The following is a 10,742-nucleotide window of genomic DNA, read 5'->3' on the forward strand; positions in this document are numbered from 1 at the left end:
GATGAATAGAAAGTTCAAAAGAACAGCATTCATTTCGAATATATATTTTTTGTAACATTAAAATGTCTTTACTGGCACATCTATGTTAAATTTTTACCAACATTTTTGAATGGAAATGTATCAGTTTTGACACAAATATTAAACAGCAAAAACTTTTTAACATTGAAAATAACCAGAAGTGTTTCTCGAGCAGCAAATCAGCATATTAGGATGATTTCTGAAGGATGATGTGACACTGAAGCCTGGAGTAATGATGCTGAAAATTCAGTTTTGATCACAGCAATAAATTACAAATTTACAATATATTCAAATCAGGGGCAATTCTAGGATTTTCATTTTAGGGGGGCTCAGCCCGCAATGAGGATAGAATAAAAGAATAATAAATAAATAAATAAATAAATAAAAGAAGAATATTAGGGCCAAGCAATAATAAAAAAGAAATAAAACCATCTCGAGATTAAAGTCATTAAATTTCGAGAAAAAAATCGAGATAAAAAGTTGAGATTAAACTCATGAAATTTCGAGAATAAAGTCGTTATGTTTCAAGAAAAACTGGTTACATTTCGAGAAAAAAAGTCGAAATAAAATGTTGAGAATAAACTCATTAAATTGCGAGAAAAAAGTCATTCAATTTTGAGAAAAAAGGCGAAATAAAATGGTGTGAATAATCTCTTTAAATTACGAGAAAAAAATTCGTTACATTTCGAGAAAAAAGTCGAGAATAAACACACTCGTGTCATGTTAATTTAATCTCATTGGACTGCGTTGTTTAGTGTCTGCAGTGGGGTGGGTGAGAGAGTAATGCACTGGGGAGTAGCGCTGATACGATCGACTGGGTTCGAGTCTGTTTTTTGCCAAACTCGCTTTTCTTCCTCTTCTCATCACATATCACATCGGAAAAGTGGAAATCAATTGCTTAACGAGTATTTAACGAGTTTTTTCTCGCAATTTAACAACTTTTTTGTCGTAATTTAATGAGTTTATTCTCAACATTTTATTTCGACTTTTTTTCTCGAAATGTAACGAGTTTTTTATCGAAACATAACAACTTTATTCTCAAAATTTAACGAGTTTAATCTCAACATTTTATCTCGACTTTAATCCTCTTTCGTAATAAATAAATAAATAAATACATACATAAAAATATATATATATATATATTTTTTTTAATTTATGTATGTATGCATGTATGTATTTATGTATTTATTTATTTATTGCTTTTTTATGTTTGACTAATAGGGTAAGGTGGTATAGCCTACTAAACTTATTGCAGTATTCCATTGTATTGCATAGATGGGTATAACATTTGAGTAATGATCACAGCAATAAATTACAAATTTACAATATATTCAAATATAAAACAGCTATTTTAAATAGTAGTGATATGTCACAATATTACGTTTTTTTTTCTTCTGTTTATCAAATAAATTAAGCCTGAGCAGAAGAGAATTCAAACAATCTTATAAACAATCTTAATTATTCCAAACTTTTGAACAGCAATGCAGTTCCCCTTGTATTTTAAGAAGTTGTTTTTGCACAGACTTTATTACAATTCAGTGTGAAGCGGGCGTTCTTCTGTGTAACATTGTTCATAAGCCTGCAAGTGGCGCTTACCTGTGTAGATTTCTGCCTCTGACAGGTCCTCTACTCGCTTGTGTTGAATGATGTAATCTGAAACCTTGTAGCCAATCAGGGGTTCCACATCAATCCATTCCAGCGCCACCATCGTACTGGAGGGTTCCAGGTGTGGAGCCAGTCTCAATCTGTGAAAATAAAGACAAGCCAGCATCGTGTGTATGTGTTAGTAGGATTTGACAGAATGGCTCTTTTCCAAAACCCACCGAGCTGCTTAAGCAGGAGGCATTTTAAGACACCATAGATGTGACTCTGAAGCAAAGGCTATTTATTATAAACAGTAGGCAGGATACTTAAGACACTTTGAGGAATTTACTAAGAATGAATTAGACACAAGAGCGACACAAGCTCTCTGCCCTCATTTCAGACAACGACATGAATATGGCCGTAAAATCTGTGCTGAACATAATTTGCATGGGGCAGTTTGGATCTTGTGGGCCGGAAATTTGATGTTTATTCCATTCACAAAAGAGTCTGAAAATAGATTTTTTTGTTGGTTTTTAATTAATATAAACAAATAATTAATTTATTCATCAAGGATGCATTAAAGTGATCAAAAGTGACAGTAAAGACATTTATAATGTTACAAAAAAAAGCTTTTTTTTTTCAATTTTTTTATCTTTAAAAAAAAAAAAAATTATCAAATAACCCGAAGAAAAAACAAGTATCAGATTGCACAAAAACATAAGCAGCACAACTGTTTTCAACATTGATAATAATCAGAAATGTTTCTTGCGCAACATATCAGCATATTAGAATGATTTCTGAAGGATCATGTGACACTGAAGACTGGAGTAATGATGCTGAAAATTCAGCTTTGAACACAGGAATAAATTACATTTCACAATATATTTGCATAGAAAACATCTCATAATATTACCTTTTTGCTGTATTTTCGATCAAATAAATGCAGCCTTGGGGAGCAGAAGTGACTTCTTTGAAAATATTTTGTATATTTCATTATGTGACTCAGCATTTAATGTAGTGGACATACTGACTGAGTCACCAAACGATTGCCTTGATGAGACGCTGCCTCACAATTTGGCAGTGAACATGAGGCATATTTGGCAGCATCATATGTCTTGCCTAAGTCTAGGATGCCTTAATACTCTGCCAAAAAAGAGATGCCAGGAATCAAGTATTGCATAAAGATGCTTGCAGGTGGGGGTAACTTACACGGGCCGCCGCAGGGGGCTACAGTTGGGAAGCCCGTCTTTGCCAAGCGCCGTCAGGTCACAGCGGCACCAGTTCTCGATGACATCACCCTTCCCCGCACACCAGTATGAGCTCATCATGGCACTTTTGAAGGCCTGCAAAATAAACGGCACAGGTGAGAAAAACGCAATTATCTCCACGAGAAAACGTCCTTCTGCCGTACTCGATGAGTCACCACGAGTCGCCAACAACACGCTCTGCCACCTCCACTCAAAAAGTAGTGTATCTCTGTGAAGTTAGGCAGGCTAAGGCCATCTCAGGCTGCTTTGTACAGACAAGAACCTGACAAGATTTAATTGGAAACTGTCCCAAAAAAGGTCAGGCCACGTGTGAATGTCAAGAGACTCCGTCTCTGGGGCAATAATAAGACATGTGCGGGGCAGAGAAGGAGGGGGCAACTGAGACACAGCCGAGGGACGGGACGCAGCGATACGAGAGGTCGTGACTCCTTCTAAAGCCGCCTTTCCACTATTACCGATAGACAGGAAGTAATTATCTTCCAGTGCAGAGTAGTCCGGGAGCTACGTTGAGTACTGACTAGCTGTCGACCGGCTGAAGTGAACTCTGCATATTTGGTGATTAGATTAAATGCTTTGGACGATTCTGCTTCAATTGAATGCAATGTATCCGGTGTGCGATCTGTCAGTTGCCCAAGCCGCGACGCAGATCTTCGGAAAGAGTACTGAAATCTCTGGATTAAAACAAGTGAAGAAGAAGCAGAAACAAGCGACTATGTAAGCAGATGCATAGGCCTATGTAAAATAATGCCATTATCAAACATTAAACAGCACATAAATCAAAACTGCCTAACATTACCAAATTAAATGCCGACTCAGGAAGTGCTTTGGATCTGTGTTTCATCTGTGTTTTCATCACAGATCCAGACGTAGTCTTTGACAAAAACATTTTCTCAGCTTTTTGCTTTTTAAATGAAACCTACACACATTCAAATGTTGATAAAAAAAAAAGAATGCATGAAACTAGAAGTAGACGTGAGATATGGCTGTATATCGGCACTGCTGTGATTCAGCCGTAGAAGGTAATCACCGTAGGTAATCACAGTGTGCCGATATACAGCCATATATCACGGTTACAAGTGTGATATTGCGTTTATACAACAGTTCGACGGCACGAGTGTATAAATTAATATGAAACAACGGAGTGTCTTTAAAAACCCTCTTTTGTGTGGAACTACTTCCTTCTGCCACAGATTCAAATCTCAGTTTGACAGTTTAACAGCTGAGCTCAAGATCCATTACTAATTTGAAAACATCACTTTGGAACTAGTAACGAAGGAACGCTGAGTTGCTTCATTAAAAGGTTATTGTATTACTGTATTAAAAGCAGTATTATGTGGAGTCGAGTAGAGAGAGAGAGAGATGGACTGAGCGAGTGTGATTACCTGCATCTGATACAGCATTCATTATTCATCTCATATTCACAATAAAACATCAGTTTGAATGTCTGCTGAGGAAAGCAATATCTTTGTTGTACTGACCTTTCATCTGTTAAGGGTGATTTCCGATGACAGCGCTGCTCGGTGCATTTGTTAACTGCGTCTTACAAGCTGTTGTAGAAAATAAAAATAACTTCCGTCTCTTTCAATATAAAAGTCTTTACTGCTGACTCACTCATAATAACTGTCTCTTGTCGTCATCTAATAGCGGAACAATGTAACTAAAATCACCATCATGAACACACACTGTTTCCAAATACTAAATACTAATACAGAGTTATGGCATGAAACTCTAGATGGCGCAGTCCAATAGGTCTAACTCAATCTGAACTAATGACATCATTATCACATGACACAGCTGATTGGTTTTCTCCTGTATCATTAGCCAATGAGGTCGCTGCTCAACATTCAAATATATCACTAGTGCTTGCCGTAAGAGTTGCAGCTTGCTTCAGAAACCCTCCACCTTCCCCAGCTCCACCTGTAAAGATCTGCTACGAGGTGATTCATGTACGCTATATGGGGGTTATTTCATGTATGTTATATTTGCAGCAGCAATATTTCTTACATGCTCACAGCAACAGCTTGTGGATGTATTGGCAGTAGCAAGTCTCAGTACTTGCTCTGCCGCAGCAGCAGCGTAGCAGATCTAATCCGCCAAGACCAAATACATTAACATTGTCATGTGCATTACCATGCCAATCCCTCCGAGAGTTGTCATGACATAACTATTATTTATATAAAATATTATTTACTGAATAATAATATTTAATAAACATCAACAACAGCCATCATAACAGTTGCTAGACAATTCAGTCAAAAGTACAAAGGCAGCGCTCTGATATACAGCATTGAATTTACATAAAATATAACGTGATGACATTTTGCTTTCTGCTAAAACTATTTGCTCTGAAACAAATAATAGATTAATGAGACCAAAGACTGCCCGTTAGATTTACCCCAAACACATTATATCTCATGTTTAACCACTATAGAGACATCACAGCCAGTGGCAAATTCCAGAAGATTTGGCCGAGGTGAGGCTGCTCTCTGTGGGTTCATGAGTGTTGAACGGCCGCTGATGCCCTGGAGCTCACATCTCCGAAAACGCTGAAGCAAATTTTCGAACAGACGTTATCTTTATAAACAAACCGCATATTTTAAGTCGAAACAAGTACATTATCACATAAAAAACTCTTAAAACTACATTCCGTGACACAAAAAGAACTGTTCCGAGGACCAGAAAGAACTGTTGTATCAATTCTGGCAAACAGCTTTTTTTTTTCTTTTTTTTTCAGCAGGAGAACAGCAGCAGAGATTGTCTTACTACTGGGAGATGAGTGCGTCTGTATTACTTACTATTGGAGAAAGCGTAATGGTCGACTTGGATCACGTGTGCCTTAATAACCAATCGCATTAAGGCAGTCGCACACCGGATGAGAAGTGCAGCGTCGTTTCACAACGCGTCACACCACGTATTTAAAATTCAAACACATTGTTTTCTATGAGTGTACGCACACCGGCGGCACCGTTCGGAGTCTGTCCGCGGCGCCCAGCTACGTCGTGTTGTACTTGTTGTAGAGTTACTCTAGACGCAGCTTGGCGCTGCGCTTCTCATCAGGTGTGCGACCGCATTTACAGCCTTGACGTCATTAAATTTTAGTCAGAGTTGTGCGACACTCAATCGCCATTTATGGATACCTTAGGAATGAATGAGAAGTGCCATAAGCTGAATCGCACCTGTCGCAAAAAGTCAGTAGGCACGTTTCCATTACAGATTTGCGCAAAACTTTGGCGATATTTTATAAATGTCGATAAAAAAGTATTGCAAATTGACGACGTTTCCATTAACCAATGTTATGCGACTAAAACGTAACCTTTTGCCTCTCGCGATAAGTCATGGCAATGGATTTAGGCTATATTTATTCAAAGGAGGCGTATAAGTGTATATTTACAGAAGCAGCACAGAGAGCCGCTTCAGAAACGTGCGTGGCGCGTGAGAGCGGCCACATATGATGTGTTTATTGGAGGTTATAGTACATTGAAGAATGATCATATTAATTTTTACATACACCATGTGACCTGTAAATGCGAAAAAGCCGTTTCCATTGCAGTTTTGTGAATTATTCCTTTTTCGCATTGCCTGAAATACCACCTCATGCGAGCGTAAAAACTTTTTTGCGATATATGGGCGTTTTTGCGAAATTGACGTGTTTCCATTAGGCATATTTTCAATTTGCAATTTGCAATTTCAATTTGCACAATTTGAAAGGTAATGGAAATGCACCTAGTGACTTGTCTTATAAAACTGCATTTTTTTCAGTGTAAACTCTAAAAATAGTTATATCAAAACGTTTTGTTTAGTGTAAAACATGTTGAAGATTAGCCGATAGGCTGTCGATTCTTTAATTGATAAGCTGTTTCCTCTAAAATGCTGTTTATTCAGCTTAGTAAAGCCACTCCTCCATTGACATCCATTTAAAAAAAAAAAAAACAGCCTCTGGTCTCCTCTCACGTATTGCCAAAGCAGAAGCGTTAACATTAGCCATTACGCATTTTTAGCTAAAGGTTGCAGGCTTGCCTTCTAGTGGCTTTGACAGCAGTCAGAAAGTTCAGCCTTCCTTACAGGCAGCAGCACAGTGCTGAGGAAGCCGCTCCTTTGCCTGATAACATCAGCAGGTTTCTGCTGCCAGAACTCACCCCTTATTTATGCACAGGCAACTCTCTTTAAACGGCCTTGATGAATGAGTCGTTATTACAATGGCCCCCATTTTTCATGAGCTGAACTCAAAGATCTAAGACTTTTTGTGTTTGGGATGCTCTGGAATGGCGTATACGACAGTGTGTTCCAGTTCCTGCCAATATCCAGCAACTTCGCACAGCCATTGAAGAGGAGTGGACCAACATTCCACAGGCCACAATCAACAACCTGATCAACTCTATGCGAAGGAGATGTGTTGCACTGCTTGAGGCAAATCGTGGTCACACCAGATACTAACTGGTTCTCGGACCTCTCCGGACCCCCCAATACAGTAAAACTGCACATTTTAGAGTGGCCTTTTATTGTGGCCAGCCTAAGGCACACCTGTGCAAGTACATAGAAAAAGTCTTAGATCTTTGAGTTCAGCTCATGAAAAATGGGGACAAAAATAAAAGTGTTGCGTTTATAATTTTGTTCAGTGTATATGGGTCAATGACGTGACGCCTACATTTTTTGTCCGATTGCATTTTTTTCAGTTAAAAATTGGTTTAAATGCATAAAAAAGATGCCATATATATGAAGGATCTCTCCCAGTATTCAGATTAATTGTATGCACTATTTGGCATGATTTACAAAGTGTTTTGTAATCTTGTGTAAAATTGCAAAGCATTTGTATTTATATTTCCATCATAATATACAAACAAACTTTGTCCGATGATTTCCATTTTATGAAATACCATGTGGTGCGACCATCAATAAACTACCATTTTGGGACTTTTATGTTGAAATCCATTCAATAGGACTTTGCATCATATACCAATTTGCTAAGGACCCATGGAAGCATCAAGCAGGTTTAGAAGTCTTTCAAATTTGGAAAAAAATAACCTTTTTAACAGCTGGTATGTAGTTACCACATTTGGATATCATGTGGTATGACCTCAAAAAACAATGAATATTAAGTTATTTCTGCAAGTATTTATTTTCATTATAAATTTCATAGTGACCTTTTGTGGGAAGCTAGCTTGTTTTGTTTAGGTGGCCAATTCTGTGCTTGTAAATTTTGACTGAATTTGAAAATATCATGTTGTGCGACCACTGCAGAGTGTATTCCATTATAGGTATATGTCCCAGATTGGCAGTTTTTGTGCTTTTATATTCAATTGATGGTTTATATACATAAAATATTTTATTTTAGTATAATTTGGAATAGATTTTTATGCAATTTGGGTCATTTCAGACGGTTTATGTTTAATCATTGTACAATATGAGAAAAAATGCAAAAAGAATAAAATAATTCAGAGCATGTAATTTTAGTTTGGTAATTATGCATTTATTAGTAATTTATTATTTATTTATTAATAACTATTTAAATCTATTCTGCCAGATTCCACTGCCAAGCAAAGTAAAATAAACGCTCACCATAGGCAGCATGTTAATTTTGACCCTGCACTCTAGTACAAACTCCAGATGTCATTTTCTACTATAAGAAAGATGTTTATGTTGTTATCTCAGAACCTGAGCCAGCAACCCCCCCCCACTCTAAATTGACCTTTTGCAAAGACCTGCCCCCCTTAGTTACTGTTGCTACGTCCGACAAACCATGGCACTTTTATGCCATACATCATGTTCTCACGCATTGAAAAATAGATAAAAGAGGACACTGACAATGAGCTGAAAGACAAGACAGAGCTGCTTACTTTTAATATGAAACAAAGTCTCAGTGTTCAAATTTTGTCTTTTTTTTTTTTAAAGAAATTCAAACAACAAATACTGTTTTGTGGCTCTTTAACGTGTCGTGACAGATCGCTGTAGCACCTCAGTTCAAGCGGCACATGAACTGATCATCTCTTCATCTTTACTATTCATAGCATAAAATAAACATGAATGAACATCAGAAGGTATCTTGTTTCAACCGTGAAAATATGTCAATACACACCATTTTTCAAGTTCAAGTCCACCGACGTTAATCTACTCTCCTGTCTGGTTTGTTTGCTGGACAAAAATGATGGATTCGGCGTTATTATATGTCAGATTGCCTGTTAATCAAACTCCCGGCGAAAGGGTCATCACGTGCTGCACTTTTCACACATGTCTCTTTAAATAGATTTTTAATGATATAAGGTATTTGTGTCATTTGGAGCGACCACTCATCATGTGGTGCGACCAATAATAGCAATAACTATATTACATTAAAAATAAAATATCTAATTTCTGTGGTTGAAATATGAATCACTGCTACATTATGCTTAAGTGAATGGTATTTTTAAAACATTTTTATCAGTTTTATGCAGTTTACAGGAAAAATAAATCTGTTAACTACATTTAAGAAGGCAACTCCGAAATTATAGAACAAAAATAAGAGATCATTATCTACAAAAACTCAAATTAAATGCAAATACTTTGTTTCTAAACACTTTAATTACTGAGAATGTTTTTTAAAAATGTTAAGCATGTTAAGGAAATTATTTAATTTTAATATAAATCATGGTCGCACCACATGACATTTTTTAAGGCTACGGCCAATTCATCTAGATGAAAAAACACTAAAATCACTATATTTTAAATTTTTATATGAATTTATGTGTACACAGCATTCTTAATGGTTGAACAGTTACAATAGATATTATTTTTTGTATTTTAAAATTGTCCTGTTGTGAATACTGTAGAGGAAGCACTGTAATCCTTAGGTCGCTGGTTCGAATCCGGCTCGAAGGAAACTCTTTTTTGTGGGGAAGTCGTGGCCTAATGATTAGAGAGTCGGACTTGTAACCCAAAGGTTGTGGGTTCGAGTCTCGTACGGGCAGGAATTGTAGGTGGGGGGAGGGAATGTAAAACTAATTCCTAGTATGGGTCACCATACTTGGCCACACGTCACGTATTTTTTTTTATTTTTTTTTTTTTTATAAAAGTTACTCTTTTTCTTCTTATTTGGAACTTTATGGACATGAACCAAAACCTTAAAACCAGTTAAAATAATTAAGCTAATATAACTAGCATTTTACTGCTAAGATTTAAGTACTTACTTAAGTACTTACTTACTTTCTTACCTACTAAGCATTTTTTCTTGTTTTTCATTACAAATATCTAAACATTCTTAAATTAACAAATATTTAGATATTAAGTCTTGTTTTCTTGGAGGAAAATAAAATGCTTAAAACAAGAAAAAGATCTACCATATCTTATTTTCTTTTTTAATTAAGATTTGTTGTTGTTGTTGTTGTTTAAGATATTTTAACTAGAAAACATGACAAAAATATTAAGATTTTTTTTTGTAGTAGTAGTAGTAGTAGTATAGCAGAAAGATAATTTTGTCTTTTTTTCCAAGTAGAAATATCTAAACATTCAATGTACATTTATTTGAGAAGAAAAATTAATTGATATATTAAATCTTGTTTTCTGAGAAATTGTATCAAAATGAAGTGAGTTTATGCTTGAAACTAGATGAAAAAAATGTCAGAAAGAAAACAAAAGTAAGAAAGAAAAAACAATCTTGTTTTATCTTTTAATTATTATTTTTTTACCCAGTGACAGATTCATTTTTTTTAGTATGAACTTCATTTTGATCTATTTATTTATTTTAGAAAACAATACTTAATACATTTTAAATTTATTAAATAAAGTCAGAAATAAAGTCAGAAATAAAGTAATTTTGCTTCTCAAGTAAATGTATCTTGATTTAAGAATTGCTAGATATTTGCACTGGAAATCAAGACAAACATAATAAGATTTTTTTGT

The 10,742-nt window shown here is 35.8% G+C and overlaps 1 protein-coding gene across 1 annotated transcript in view; it reads right to left on the reverse strand.

The window, feature by feature from the left end:
* Positions 1 to 10,742, reverse strand: part of LOC107683760 (astrotactin-2-like) — a 496,105-nt gene that overhangs the window by 47,858 nt on the left and 437,505 nt on the right. Inside the window, 2 exon segments of the mRNA XM_016479817.1 lie at positions 1,615 to 1,763; positions 2,812 to 2,945. Coding sequence (XP_016335303.1) covers positions 1,615 to 1,763; positions 2,812 to 2,945 — 283 coding nt within the window.

Source organism: Sinocyclocheilus anshuiensis, unplaced genomic scaffold, assembly GCF_001515605.1.
Source record: "Sinocyclocheilus anshuiensis isolate Anshui unplaced genomic scaffold, SAMN03320099.WGS_v1.1 scaffold1549, whole genome shotgun sequence".
NCBI lineage: Eukaryota > Metazoa > Chordata > Actinopteri > Cypriniformes > Cyprinidae > Sinocyclocheilus > Sinocyclocheilus anshuiensis.